Genomic DNA, 15,602 nt, shown 5'->3' with positions numbered 1-15,602 from the left:
ACTCGCCCTCCCTCTTCCCCCCTCACTCGCCCTCCCTCTTCCCCCTCACTCGCCCTCCCTCTTCCCCCCCCACTCGCCCTCCCTCTTCCCCCCCACTCGCCCTCCCTCTTCCCCCCCACTCGCCCTCCCTCTTCCCCCCCACTCGCCCTCCCTCTTCCCCCCCACTCGCCCTCCCTCTTCCCCCCACTCGCCCTCCCTCTTCCCCCACTCGCCCTCTCTCTTCCCCCCACTCGCCCTCTCTCTTCCCCCCAGTCGCGCTCTCTCTTCCCCCCAGTCGCGCTCTCTCTTCCCCCAGTCGCGCTCTCTCTTCCCCCCAGTCGCGCTCTCTCTTCCCCCCAGTCGCGCTCTCTCTTCCCCCCAGTCGCGCTCTCTCTTCCCCCCAGTCGCGCTCTCTCTTCCCCCCAGTCGCGCTCTCTCTTCCCCCGTCGCGCTCTCTTCCCCCCAGTCGCGCTCTCTCTTCCCCCCGTCGCGCTCTCTTCCCCCCAGTCGCGCTCTCTCTTCCCCCCAGTCGCTCTCTCTCTTCCCCCGTCGCTCTCTCTCTTCCCCCCAGTCGCTCTCTCTCTTCCCCCAGTCGCTCTCTCTCTTCCCCCCAGTCGCTCTCTCTCTTCCCCCCAGTCGCTCTCTCTCTTCCCCCCAGTCGCTCTCTCTCTTCCCCCAGTCGCTCTCTCTCTTCCCCCCAGTCGCTCTCTCTCTTCCCCTAGTCGCTCTCTCTCTTCCCCCCAGTCGCGCTCTCTCTTCCCCCCAGTCGCGCTCTCTCTTCCCCCCAGTCGTGCTCTCTCTCTTCTCCCCAGTCGCTCTCTCTCTCTCTTCCAACAACAACATGCCCTCAAAAAAGCCACGGCACCGCCGGGCACCCCCAGCTAGTTAATAATAAATGTGGTTAAAAATCCCAAAAGACCCAGGTTTTACCTTTGATCTGCTCTGCTTGAAGCGCAGTGACACTGGCCAAGAAATAGAGAGGGACTGAGAGAGAACTTCTGATGACAGTCTGGTCTTGTGTATGCAAGTTTTTAATTCGTGCGTTCCTAAAATCTAACTTCACCATGTGCAAAGGTTATTTCTAACTATTAATTAACCAACTGAAATTGTAAGCTACTGTACTCCTTCTGGTACCTTTCTCCAATTTTCTTTTCACCATTTTACTATGAAATGAAAACAAATTGTATGTACAGTACTAGAAATCTTCAAATCTTTCTAGCTGTCTTATGAGCTAAGTTTTTTAGTAGCAAATTGCCCTGGTTAATACCAATGTATTTACAACTGTTTCTTAATACTTCAAAAGTACACTAAGAAATATATCAATTGAATAAATCAGGCTTTAATAATAACATCTGATTTATGACCTTGATGTAAAACAAATCGGATTGTAATAATTATCCTTCAGAGATGAATATGATTGACATCAAGTTAACCTGCAGTCCCTATACTACACTATTCTTATTCAGTTCAATTTACCTTCACCAGCATTGCTTTAGTTTACCCCAGTAACATGCATTTTCAATTGGTTCTTTCTTTTTAGTTCTTCGTTGTCTTCCAATGATTGAACTAACTGTGGAAAAAAAATCTCTTTTTTAAATGATAGTAAAGGTAAACTGATTTAAAGCTACACTTACACCGAGATTAAATGGCAATGGATGATGAATGCATAATTTTTTTTTTCTTCTAAGAGATGAGGAAAAGAAGAAGTTCATGATTAGGGTGGAAACATTGGCAGCTTTAGGATATGATACATAATCGTGACCCTATAGAACTCGGTGCTTCAGGGAGCTTTTGCTTGTTGTTTCTTGAACAATAAATGTCTTGAAAAGAAAAGGCTGAGGGGTGGCCTAGTAGAGGTCTTTAAAATTATGTAAGGTTTTAATAGAGTCGACACAGAAAGAGTGTTTCCACTGGTGGGGAAAGAGCAAAACTAGAGGCTATCAATCTAAGATAGTCACCAGGAAATCAAATTGGAAATACTTTACCCAGACAGCAGTGAGAATGTGGAACTCGCTACCACATGGAGTAGTTGAGGCCAATAGTATAGATGCATTTAAGGGAGGCTAGGTAAACATATGAGGGAGAAGGGAATAGAGGGTTAGGCTGATAGAGTTAGATGTGGGAGGAGGCTCTAGCATAAACGCCGGCATGGATTGGTTGGGCCAAATGGCCTGTTTTTTGTGCTGTATATTCTATGTAATAACTATGAATTATGAAGTAAGGGGTAAGTCATTAGGGGATCTAGGACACTAAATTTTAGTAGGGATATATAGTAGATATATAGATATATACTTACTACTTTCCCTCAACAGGATCAATGTCAAGAGTATTAACTCCACTTCCATGGATTCTCTGTACATCCCGGTCTTTGTTTAACTCAAGATTTAACACCCTGGATATCAAAATAAAGAAACATATATTTAGACATTATTTTCACAAAATCCAAAACAGGTTTTTTTGTAAATGAAGTTCAAAGGGAAGATCTTTAGGCCTCAGGAAGTTGTTCTTAAGCAGCAGCAGGCCCAGATGCCAGCACCAGCAGCATAGCTGCAGATCTTTCAGGCCTGCAGCTGCACTATTTCCGCACTCCTCCCAATCCCTGCACAACACCCTGCCAGGAAGTGGGCCTGCACCCACGTGCTCCTGGACCATGGATAATCCAGGCCAAGAAACTAAAGAATACCTCTCTCCTTACAGATGCAGCATATCTCAAGCACTTGACCTCTGTCAGGCCGTCAAAGAAAAAAATCTACTCACAAGAGCCTCAGTAGTCAGAACTCTTAGGGAGAACAATTGGCTAATTTTAGCGCCCCTCTGCTGTAAATTCAGTAGTAGCACCCCAAGCAGGAGGTGGGGCGATACTGGAAGCACTCCACCTCCTTGGTGTGCTACTGAATTTCGCAGCGCTACGTGCAACAGCTCCACACACAGCGGTACGTAGCACCACATCACTGCAGACCTCCTCCCCTGATTAAAGGGGAGTGGCCTAGCACTGCGTGCACCAGGGCCCAGCTGGTCCACCAGGGAGCGGGATGCCGTGAAAACAGCCCGGCACTCAAGAGGAATCCCAGGCTGAGCGATCGCGGCTGGCACCCCACATAAAAAAGGGAAAGGGGGCAGGTGCTGGCAGTCGGCCAAAATTAAAATGGCCGCCCGACACCTGTCCCTTAAGTAGCGCCGTCGCCACTGCAAAACGCCCCCTAATCCTATTGGACATATCATCTGGCGTCAGGTCAGGGGGGCGCAAGGGAAGTTTGCGATCGGGGCGCTGCACATGGCGATTACGTAGGGGCTACCGTCGCCACTAACCTCCCACTGAATTTCATGGGAGGTGTTAGCAGCGCCGTGCCCGGGCGCCAGGGGATTTGTGCCACATTCGTGCCCACGGGGGCACCAATGAGAAGCGCAAACCAACCCAATTTTTCCCCGTTATACTTCGACATGTCAACAACTTTAACGCGTTGCTCACATAGTTCACTGCAATATGCTTTAAGGGCAGACAAATGTGTCAAGCAGATCCTTGCAAACTACTGCCCTATTTCCATCTGCCTTTCCTCTCCAAAGCCCTTGAACGTGCGGTTGCCTCCCAAATCCATGCCCATCTTTCCCACAACTCCATGTTTCAACATCTCCAATCAGGCTTCCTCAGAGACACAAATGATATCCTGTGTCTGTGACCGTGGTTCACTATCCCTTCTCATCCTTCTTGACCTGTCTGCAGCCTTTGGCACGGTTAACCACACTCTCCTCCTCCTCCAATGCCTCTCTGTTGTCCAGCTGGGTGAGACTGCCCTCGCCTGGTTCCATTCCTATCTGTCCAGTCATAGCCAGACTATTTCCTGCAATGGCTTCTCTTCCTGCTCCTGCACTGCTACTTTCAGAGTCCTCCAAGGATCTATCCAAGGCCTTCTCCTATTTCTCATCTACATGCTGTCTCTCGGCAACAACATCCAAAACACAATGTCATATTCCACATGTACACTGACGACACCCAGCTCTACCTCACCACCACCTCTCTTGACTCTTCCACTGCCTCCAATTTGTCCCACTGCCTGTCCAACATACAGTATTGGATGAGCAGAAATTTCCTGTAATTAAATATTGGGAAGACATATGCCATCATCTTCGGTCCACACCACAAACTCTGTTCCCGAGCCACCGACTGCATCCCCCTCCCTGGCCGTCTGAACCAGACGATTTATAACTTCAGCGTCCTATTTGACCCGGAGCTGAGCTTCCGACACATATCCTCTCCATCACCAAGACCACCTACCTCCACCACCATAATATCGCCAGTCTCCCATCTTCCATAAACTTCAGTTCATCAAAAACTCTTCTGCCTGTATCCTAACTTGCACCAAGTCCCGTTCACCTCTGTGCTTGCTGACCTACATTGGCTCCCAGTACGGCAATGCCTCGATTTTAAAATTCTCATCCTTGTGTTCCAGTCTCTCTCGTGGTCTCGCCCCTTACTATCTCTGTAATCTCCTCCAGCCCAACAACACTCAGATCTCTGCGCCCCTTCAATTATGGCCTCTTGAACATCCCCGATTTTCATCGCCCACTACTGGCAGCCTTACTTTCAGCTGCCTTGGCCCAAGTTCTGGAATTCTCTCCCTAAACCTCTCTCTCCTCCTTTAAGACGCTCTTTAAAATATACCTCTTTGATTACCTGTCCTAATACCTCATGTTACCAGGTAGTGCAGGGGTCCCCTGTGGCCATCCCCCTCTCAAACAGATATACCGCTTTGGATATTGTTGGGGGGATGGCTTATCGGGAGAAGACAGCAGCAGCCAACTTCCTGGCACCGTGGGTGGTTCTGCTGCACAGGACAGGAGGAAAAAGAGTGGGAGAGCTGTAGTAATAGGGAATTCTATTGTAAGGGGAATAGATAGGCGTTTCTGCGGCCGCAAACGAGACTCCAGGATGGTATGTTGCCTCCCTGGTGCAAGGGTCAAGGATGTCTCGGAGCGGCTGCAGAGCATTCTGGAAGGGGAGGGCGAGCAGCCAGTTGTCGTGGTGCATATATGTACCAACGATTTTAGGTAAAAACCGGGACGAGGTCCTAAAAGCTGAATATAGGGGGTTAGGAGGTAAATTAAAAAATAGGACCTCAAAGGTAGTAATCTCAGGATTGCTACCAGTGCCACGTGCTAGTCAGAGTAGAGATAGAAGGATATTTCAGATGAATACGTGGCTAGAGGAATGGTGCAAGGGGGAGGGATTCAAATTCCTGGGACATTGGAACCGGTTCTGGGGGAGGTGGGACCGTACAAACTGGATGGTTTGCACCTGGGCAGGACTGGGACCGATGTCCTGGGGGAGTCTTTGTTAGTGCTGTTGGGGAGTGTTTAAACTAAAATGGCAGGGGGTTGCGAACCTGTGCAGGGAGACAGAGGAACAGGAAACAAGGATAGAAGCAAAAGACAGGAAGGAGAAAAGCAAAAGTGGCAGGCAGAGAAGTCAAGGGTTTAAATCAAACATGGCCACAGTAAATAATAGTTCTAAAAGGTCTAAGAGTGTTAAAAAAACAAGCCTGAAGGCTTTGGGGGAGAAATTCAGTAGCTTGCGCCACCCGTTAGCGCCTTAAGAGGGCGCTAAGCCAACTGGCGCCCAGCACTGCACACGCCTCCCGCTAAATTCTGCGGGACGTCAGTGGTGGCGCTAACCGTTAGCGCTGCGCCGCTGCCGATGACGTCATCGGTGTGCGCAGTGCCCCGCTGACGCCCCGGCCGCGATACTCGGCAGCGCCCCCTGATTTACCGCCGGACGCTATGTCCGACCGGTTCAGAGGGGCCTACCTACGGCCGGGGAAGCGCAAATTAAAGGCGAGGTGCGGGGCGGCCATTTTTGTTGTTGGCTGCCTGCCAGCACTCCTGTCCCCGGCCTCCTGAACCCGCGCCCCCACCACCCCACCGCTGCGTTCCAAGAGCCCGGCACTTCTCTTCGGTCCCGGGCTCTTTTGCCTGCACTCCCAATCCTCGGGGGCCCAACTGGGCCCCAGATCGCGCTGCACAAGGCCCCTCCCCTTTAAGAAGGGGAGGAAGGCCTGCAATACCGCAGTGCGACGTGCCGCAGTGTGTGGCGCTGCGGCACGTAGCGTCATGATATTCACTCGCAGAGCCCCAAGAGGGATGCGGGGCGCCTCCAGTAGCGCCGCGCTTCCCGTTGGGGCGCAACCACTCAATTTCCGGTGGGTGGGCGCGAATGTTTCCGGGGCGCTACTTTTAGTGCCCTGGCGAGGCTGGAGCCCCAACCGGGGCTATACTCAATTTCTCCCCCTTTGTGTCTTAATGCGAGGAGCATTCATAATAAGGTGGATGAATTAGCTGCGCAAAGAGATGTAAATGGATGTGATATGATTGGGATTACAGAAACATGGCTCCAGGGTGACCAAGGCTGGGATCTCAACATCCAGGGGTATTCAATATTCAGGAAAGACAGGCAAAAAGGAAAAGGAGGTGGGGTAGCATTGCTGGTTAAAGAGGAGATTAACACAATAGTAAGGAAGGATATTAGCTCTGATGATGTGGAATCTGTATGGGTAGAGCTGAGAAATACCAAGGGGCAGAAAACATTAGTGGGAGTTGTATACAGACCCCCAAACAGTAATGCTGAGGTTGGGGATGGCATTAAATGGGAAATTAGAGACGCGTGCAATAAGGGTACAGCAGTCATCATGGGTGACTTTAATCTACATATAGATTGGGCTAACCAAATTAGTAACAATACTGTGGAGGAGGAATTCCTGGAGTGTATACGGGATGGTTTACTGGACCAATATGTCGAGGAACCAACTAGAGATCAGGCCATCTTAGACTGGGTATTATGTAATGAGAAAGGATTAATTAGCAATCTTGTTGTGCGAGGCCCCTTGGGGCGGAGCGATCATAATATGATCGAATTCTTCATTAAGATGGAGAGTGAAGTATTTGACTCAGAGACTAGGGTCCTGAATTTAAATAAAGGAAACTACGATGGTATCAGGCACGGGTTGGGTAGGATGGATTGGGGAATGTTACTTAAAGCGTTGATGGTGGATAGGCAATGGCAAACATTTAAAGATCGCATGGATGAACTACAGAATTTGTTCACCCCTGTTTGGCATAAAAATAAAACAAAAAAGGTGACTCAACCGTGGCTAACAAGGGAAATTAGGGATAGCATAAGATCCAAGGAGTGGACATATAAATTGGCCAGAAAAAGCAGCAAACCTGAGTATTGGGAGCAGTTTAGGATTCAGCAAAGGAGGACAAAGGGATTAATTAAGAGGAGGAAAATAGATTATGAGAGTAAGCTTGCAGTGAACATAAAAACTGACTGTAAAAGCTTCTATAGATATGTGAAGAGAAAAAGATTGGTGAAGTCAAGCATAGGTCCCTTGCAGTCAGAATCAGGGGAATTTATAATGGGGAACAAAGAAATGGCAGACCAATTAAATACATACTTTGGTTCCGTCTTCACAAAGGAGGACACAAATAACCTCCCAGAGATGTCGGGGAACATAGAGTCTAATGAGAGGGAGGAACTGAATGAAATCAGTATTTGTAGGGAAATGGTGTTAAGGAAATTGACGGGATTGAAGGCCGATAAATCCCCAGGGCCTGATAATCTACATCCTAGGGTACTTAAGGAAGTGGCCCTAGAAATAGTAGATGCATTGCTGGTCATCTTCCAAAATTCTATAGATTCTGGAACAGTTCCCATGGATTGGAGGGTAGCTAATGTTACCCCACTATTCAAAAAAGGTGCTGGAGAGAAAACAGGGAATTATAGACCGGTAAGCCTGTCATCGGTAGTGGGGAAAGTGCTAGGGTCCATTATAAAAGATGTAATAGCAGAGCACTTGGAAAACAGTGACAGGATCGGACAAAGTCAACATGGATTTACAAAAGGTAAATCGTGCTTGACTAATCTACTGGAATTTTTTGAGGATGTAACTGGTAGAATAGATTAGGGAGAACCAGTGGATGTGGTGTATTTGGACTTTTAGAAAGCTTTCGATAAGGTCCCGCGTAAGAGATTAGCGTGTAAAATTAAAGCACATGGGATTGGGGGCAAGGTACTGACTTGGATAGAGAACTGGCTGGCAGACAGGAAGCAAAGAGTTGGAATAAACGGCTCTTTTTCCGAGTGGCAGGCAGTGACTAGTGGGGTACCGCAGGGATCGGTGCTCGGGCCCCAGCTAGTCACAATATATATTAATGATCTAGACGAGGGAACTAGATGTAATATCTCCAAGTTTGCAGATGACACAAAGCTGGGTGGGCGTGTGTGCTGGGAGGAGGATGCCGAGAAACTCCAGTATGATTTGGACAAGTTGGGTGATTGGGCAGAAGCATGGCAGATGCAGTATAATGTGGATAAATGCGAGGTTATCCACTTTGGTGGCAAAAACAGGAAGGCAGATTATTATCTGAACGGCAATAGATTGGGAGAAGGGGAAGTGCAACGAGATCTGGGTGTCCTTGTGCACCAGTCGCTGAAGGTAAGTATGCAGGTGCAGCAGGCGGTTAAGAAGGCAAATGGTATGTTGGCCTTCGTAGCGAGAGGGCTCAAGTACAGGAACAAGGATGTCTTGCTGCAGTTGTGCAGGGCCTTGGTGAGACCACATCTTGAGTAGTGTGTGCAGTTTTGGTTGCCTTATCTGAGGAAGGATGTCCTTGCCATGGAAGGAGTGCAGCGAAGATTCACCAGACTGATACCTGGGATGGCAGGAATGGCGTATGAGGAGAGATTGGGTCGATTGGGCTTATATTCGCTGGAGTTTAGAAGAATGAGAGGGGATGTCATTGAAACTTATAAAATTCTAACAGGACTAGACAGACTAGATGCAGGAAGGAGGTTCCCAATGGCGGGGGAGTCCAGAACCAGGGGCCACAGTCTAAAGATAAGGGGTAAGCCATTTAGGACAGAGATGAGGAGGAATTTCTTCACCCAGAGAGTGGTGAACCTGTGGAATTCTCTACCACAGAAGGCAGTTGAGGCCAATTCATTAAATATATTCAAGAAGGAGTTAGATATATTTCTTAAGGCTAAAGGGATCAAGGGATATGGGGAGAAGGCAGGGACAGGGTACTGAGTTTGGACGATCAGCCATGACCTCATTGAATGGCGGAGCAGCCTCGAGGGGTCGAATGGCCTACTCCTGCTCATATCTTCTATGTTTTTATGTGGCTCGGTGTCAAATTTTTGTTTGATAACTCTCCTGTGAAACATCTTGGGATGTTTTATTATGTTAAAGGCATTATATAAATGCAAGTTGTTGTTGACAGAAAAAAAAAGAAAATTGACCATACACACAGTTGAAGCTTTGGAAGGAAGAATGTTGTGCTTTTGGAAGATCGTTCCAAAGAGAAAAGGGCTTAATGACCAAACATTGGCTTCCAGCACAAAGAGCAGAGACTCGCAATAATCCAGAGGGTACACACACTGGAATAGATCCCTCACGTGGGCTGGGATGTTAATGATGAGGACGTTGAAGTCGATACTCTACAGGATCAAGGAATCGGTGGTGCTTGGCAAAGACATGGATGATACATGTGTGGGATTTTGAGCAACTGATGACTGGTGCTGTATATATCTACATTAACTGAAGTTTGTGAAAGAAAGAGGTTGGCTAGGATAGCATTCAAAAAAATACTTGATGTGAAGCTTGAGAGGTATTTAAGGCAGAGACCTGCACGATGAAAGAATGAATTCGGGTTTCTGCAGTGGAAGGAGAGGTAGGGACAGAAAATGTTGGAGTCCATTATTAAGGAAGCAGTAAGAGGACATTTGGATAAGCATAATTTAATCGGACAGAGTCAGCATGGTTTTATGAAGGGGAAGACATGTTTGACAAATTTGCTCGAATTCTTTGAGGATGTAACAAACAGGGTGGATAAAGGGCAACCAGTGGATGTGGTGTATTTGGACTTCCAAAAGGCAGTTGACAAGGTGCCACACAAAAGATTACTGCACAAGATAAAAAAATCACGGGATTGGGGGTAATACACTGGCATGGGTGGAAGATTGGTTATCTAACAGAAAACAGAGAGTGGGGATAAATGGTTCATTCTCGGGTTGGCAATCAGTAACTAGTGGTGTTCCGCAGGGGTCAGTGCTGGGACCCCAACTCTTTATAATATATATTAACGATTTGGAGGAGGGGACCAAGTGCAACGTATCCAAGTTTGCCGACGATACAAAGATGGGAGGGAAAGCAGTGAGTGAGGAGGACATAAAAAACCTGCAAAAGGACATAGACAGGCTAAGTGAGTGGGCAGAAATTTGGCAGATGGAATATAAAGTTGGAAAGTGTGAGGTTATGCACTTTGGCAGAAAAAAATCAAAGAGCAAGTTATTATCTAAATGGAAAGAAACTGCAAAGTGCTACAGTACAAAGGGATCTGGGGGTCCTGGTGCATGAAACACAGAAGGTTAGTATGCAGGTACAGCAGGTGATCAGGAAGGCCAATGGAATCTTGGCTTTTATTGCAAGGGGGATGGAGTATAAAAGCAGGGAAGTCTTGCTTCAGTGATACAGGGTACTGGTGAGGCCACACCTGGAATACTGCGTACAGTTTTGGTTTCCATATTTAAGAAAAGATATACTTGCTCTCGAGGCAGTTCAGAGAAGGTTCACTCGGTTGATTCCGGAGACTTATGAGGAAAGGTTGAGTAGGTTGGGCCTCTACTCATTGGAATTCAGAAGAATGAGAGGCGATTTTATCGAAACATATAAGATTGTGAGGGGGCTTGATCGGGTGGATGCGGGGAGGATGTTTCCACTGATGGGTGAGACTAGAACTAGGGGGCATAGTCTTAGAATAAGGGGCTGCCGTTTCAAAACTGAGATGAGGAGTAACTTCTTCACTCAGAAGGTAGTAAATCTATGGAATTTGCTACCTCAGAGAGCTGTGGAAGCTGCGACATTAAATAAATTTAAAACGGAGATAGACAGTTTCCTAGCTGATAAGGGAATTAGGGGTTACGGGGAGCGGGCAGGGAAGTGGACGCGAGTCTAGGTTCGGATCAGCCATGATCCTATTGAATGGCCTACTCCTGCTCCTACTTCTTATGTTATGTTCTTATGTCTTGGAGGTGATGCCTTATTTTTCACCCTGGGGTCTTTTAGATGAATTAATAACCCTAGACACTCTTGAGTACATTAAAAGTGCTACATAAATACAAGTCGTTATTAAATTTGTCAAATAAGACTTACCTTCAATAAATGTTTTCTGGCTCTCTGGATGCTCACTAATTTGATCTTGAATTATGGATTCTAAGCGTTTGTGCACAGCTGTCATACTGTCCAGATTAAACAGTTGTGCTAGATTTATAATTTTTTCTCCGAACTCTGAGTTGACTTTTTTCAATTTATACTTCACTGCCATATGACTTATTACTACCCTTTGTACAATCTGAAAACTATAAGCACAAGCAAATCTACTGCACAAATGACACACATTTTGACATTGTTTTAAAGCACAATCAAGAAGCAATCAGCATTTACAAATTATAATCTTTTCAGATCCAAAGACGTGCAAATATAACATGTATATATTTTATATATTGAGCATTCAGTACTCAAAATAATTTAAAAAATGAAGCATACATAATAGTTTCTAACAAGTACTGTATCAGTGGTGAGTTTATTGTTACAGTCATGCCAACCCCACCGTCTCATAAATCATGAGACAAACTCTTAAAAATCATGAGATTTGGTAAAAAAAATCATGAGTTGATATATTTTTTCCAAACATAAACCAATATAGATTGACAGTTCATTTATAAACCTCATTAGTGGCTTCATTTAATTTCTAACAGGTCGCAGCTCTTTACAAAAACTATATTACTGCATCTGAAAATGCTTGACAAAAAACTTTAAACACAACCACCATGCAATGCAGTCCCTGCAGCTGCCAACCAAAGGTACTCAGCCCATAAAAGCTCATCCCTCTAGAACTGTCCATGAAACTGCTCATCCCTGTCCATCCAACTTTAATTTTATAAAATCAATTAAATCATAGAAATGTTAGCAGTATTGTCAACAATCGCGATTCCATCACGAAACATGCGATTTCCGAGTAAAATAAAGCTTCTCTCGCGATGGAACGCCTAAATCTCAGTATTTTTGTTTTGGAAAAACATACGCCGAGTTGCGCACTGGGATTATTATAAGCACCAAAGATTTTTTGTGATTAAATAAGTTTCAAAAATTGGAATTCTCACATCTCTCCAAGCTCAATAACATGTCTGGCCCAAATACATACATTTGACAATAAAAATGAATAATAGAGAAACATGATGGGTTGCCATACTTTGTTCCTCAAATACTTGGAGAAAAACTACTTTGGGAAATTAGCAACCAAAACAAAGAATGATAAATCTTTGACCTAATTGGATATCCCTGCAACATTCTGCGTATTGAATACTAAGTTAAGATTTAGCAGCGCTCATATGAATTCTGCTCTCGCCTCAGAAAGACACCAGTCACATTTCTCAAAGGGCCTCTGTTAAGACTCAGCATTAATGTGGTTTCACAAGAAGATTGGGATTGTTTTTACCCCGGGATGCCAGGAAATTTTCATTTTACTTCCTCAGATATGAGGGATGAAAGTGGGATAACAAGTGAAAGAATTCCCAGTGCTTCACTTCAATCAAGGATTGTTTGGCTTAAAATATTCAGATTCACCGTGGCTTTATTTTTAGCTTACCTGTTGCTTCCCCGCCTCATACGACAGCCGCTTTGGGCTGCCTCTCCGTTACCACGGCAACCCTGCAAGTTCTCTTGGAATTCGCGAGAAGGAGGAGGTGCAGGGGTCCAAAGTCATGGAGCCAATCGACTCAACAGGGACTGCGGCGCTGTTGTCAGCTGGGGCCGGAGGGGAGGAAGCTGAGCGCGGCTCCCTCCGCTCGGAGGAGCTGGCTCGGTCGATTGTTCACCCTGGTTAACCCTGACCCTCGCCTGTGCGTGTTTATATATGTAAAAAGTCACACAACACCAGGTTATAGTCCAACAGCTTTATTTGAAATCACAAGCTTTCGGAGTGCTGCTCCTTCGTCAGGTGAAGTGGAGAAATGCATAAAGACACAGCTTATATAGTCAGAGAATAATGTCAGATGTTTACAGGTAACCTTTCCAACTGCCATTTATCACACCTCGGCAGAGAGATAATCACAGCAATCAAAGGTGTGAATGGTGTCCAAACAGGTCAGTCAGGGAAACATTACATCAAAGAACAATGAGGTGGGGTCACAAGGGGTCAAATATTGCAGATGCTGGGGTCAAAATGTTTTTTGTCTGTTTTTTGTTTTTCATACAGACCCCAGCATCTGCAATATTTGACCCCTTGTGACCCCACCTCACTGTTCTTTGATGTAATGTTTTCCTGACTGACCTGTTTGGACACCATTCACACCTTTGATTGCTGTGATTATCTCTCTGCCGAGGTGTGATAAATGGCAGTTGGAAAGGTTACCTGTAAATATCTGACATTATTCTCTGACTATATAAGCTGTGTCTTTATGCATTTCTCCACTTCACCTGACGAAGGAGCAGCGCTCTGAAAGCTTGTGATTTCAAATAAAGCTGTTGGACTATAACCTGGTGTTGTGTGGCTTCTTACATTTGTCCACCCCAGTCCAACTCCGGCATCTCCACACCGTGTTTATATATGAGGGTGGTCGGGCCAAGCTGAGCCCGCGGACTCGGATGCAGAGTGAGGAGGAACCCAATGGACGTTACAGAAAGCCCTCTGAAATTGGGGGGAGTTTTTTGCGCAAAAAGAAAATCACGCGATCCATCACAAGATTGCGCGTGAAGTTTTATTTCACATGTCTCTTGCAATGGAATCGCGAGAGTTGGCAAGACTGTTGTTAAATAAACAAAACCATACCACAATAGCACTTAAGGGTTTTTCTGATCTTTGTTCAATCACATTAAAACTGCACACTTAATGCTGTAAATCAATGGCTTGTATATGCGCTCGTGGAAAAATAGTTTAACATAATCTTCTTCTTAGGCAGTCCCTCGGAGCCGAGGATGACTTGCTTCCACACTAAAAATGAGTTCTCAGGTGACTGATGAGTCCAATGTGGGACCTCCAGTCTCTGTCACAGGTGGGGCAGATGGTGGTTGAAGGGGCAGACGGAGGTTGAAGGGGCGGGCGGGGTGCTTGGGTTGACGTGCGCTCGGCTTCCGCTTGCTCCCGGCGAAGAGACTCGAGGTGTTCGACGCCTTCCCGGATGCTTCTCCTCCACTTTGTGTGGTCTTGGGCCAGGGATTCCCAGGTGTCGGTGGGGATGCTGCACTTTTTCAAGGAGGCTTTGAGGGTGTCCTTGAAGTGTTTCCTCTGCCCACCTGGGGCTCTCTTGCCGTGTCGGAGCTCCGAGTAGAGCGCTTGTTTTGGGAGTCTCATATCGGGCATGCGGACGACGTGTCATCGGAGCTGATCGAGCGTGGTCAAAGCTTCGAAGTTGGGGATGTTGGCCTGAGCAAGAACACCGACGTTGGTGCGCCTATCCTGTCAATGGATTTGCAGGATCTTGCAGAGGCAGCGTTGGTGGTACCTCTCCAGTGCTTTGTGGTGCCTGCTGTACATGGTCCATGTCTCTGAAGCATACAGGAGGGCGGGTTTCACTACTGCTCTGTAGACCATGAGCTTGGTGCTGGGTTTGAGGTCCTAATCTTCAAACACTCTCTTCCTCAGGTGACCGAAGGCTGCACTGGCACACTGAAGGCGGTGTTGGACTTCGTCATCGACGTCTGCCCTTGTTGACAGTAGGCTCCCGAGGTATGGAAAGTGGTCCACGTTGTCCAAGGCCTCGTCATGGATTTTGACAAGGGAAGCAGTACTGTGTGGCAGGGGCAGGTCGGTAGAGGACCTTTGTCTTACGGATGTTTAGTGCAAGGTCCATGCTCTCGTACGCTTCGGTGAAGGTGTTGACGATGGTTTGGAGTTCGGCCTCAAGCGTGTGCGCAGACGCAAGCGTCGTCTGCATACTGTAATTCGATAACAGAGGATGGGACGACCTTGGATCTGGACTGGAGGCGACTGAGGTTGAACAGTTTCCCATTTGTTCTGTAGATTAGCTCCACTCCAGCGGGGAGTTTACTGAGGGCGAGATGAAGCACTGCAGCCAGGAAGATCGAGAAAAGTGTTGGTGCGATGACACAGCCTTGCTTGACCCCGGTCCGTATGTGAATTGGGTCTGTGGTGGATCCGTTGGTCAAGATCACGGCTTGCATGTCATCGTGAAACAGGCGGAGGATGGTGACAAACTTTTGAGGGCAGCCGAATTTGAGGAGGACACTCCATAATCCCTCACGGTTGACGGTGTCGAAGGCCTTTGTGAGGTCAAAGAAGGCCATGTACAGTGGTTGGTGCTGTTCCTTGCATTTCTCTGGTAGTTGACGCACGGTGCAGATCATGTCCATTGTGCCCCTTAGTGTGTGGAATCCGCATTGAGACTTTGGGAGGAGCTCTTCAGCCAGTGGGAGAAGGTGATTGAGAGGATTCTTGCAATGACTTTCCCTGTGGCAGACAGCTGGGAGACTCCTCTGTAATTACCACAATCGGACTTGTCACCTTTCTTGAAGATGGTCACGATTACGGCGTCCGAGATCCCCTGGCAT

At 47.0% G+C, this 15,602-nt stretch overlaps 1 protein-coding gene across 3 annotated transcripts in view; it reads right to left on the bottom strand.

Moving 5' to 3' along the window:
* Positions 1-15,602, bottom strand: part of ercc8 (excision repair cross-complementation group 8) — a 104,988-nt gene that overhangs the window by 59,098 nt on the left and 30,288 nt on the right. For all 3 annotated transcript variants that reach the window (XM_085971480.1, XM_085971489.1, XM_085971500.1), the window contains exon 2: positions 2,276-2,371. In XM_085971480.1, coding sequence (XP_085827606.1) covers positions 2,276-2,371 — 96 coding nt within the window. The remainder of the gene's footprint in view (positions 1-2,275; positions 2,372-15,602) is intronic.

The sequence above is a fragment of the Somniosus microcephalus genome, chromosome 2 (genome assembly GCF_052327205.1).
Source record: "Somniosus microcephalus isolate GS21.2 chromosome 2, FLI_Smic_1.0, whole genome shotgun sequence".
In the NCBI taxonomy this organism is placed as follows: Eukaryota; Metazoa; Chordata; class Chondrichthyes; order Squaliformes; family Somniosidae; genus Somniosus; species Somniosus microcephalus.
The sequence above is the reverse complement of the archived record's forward strand: the minus strand, read 5'-3'. Positions and strand labels throughout refer to the sequence as shown.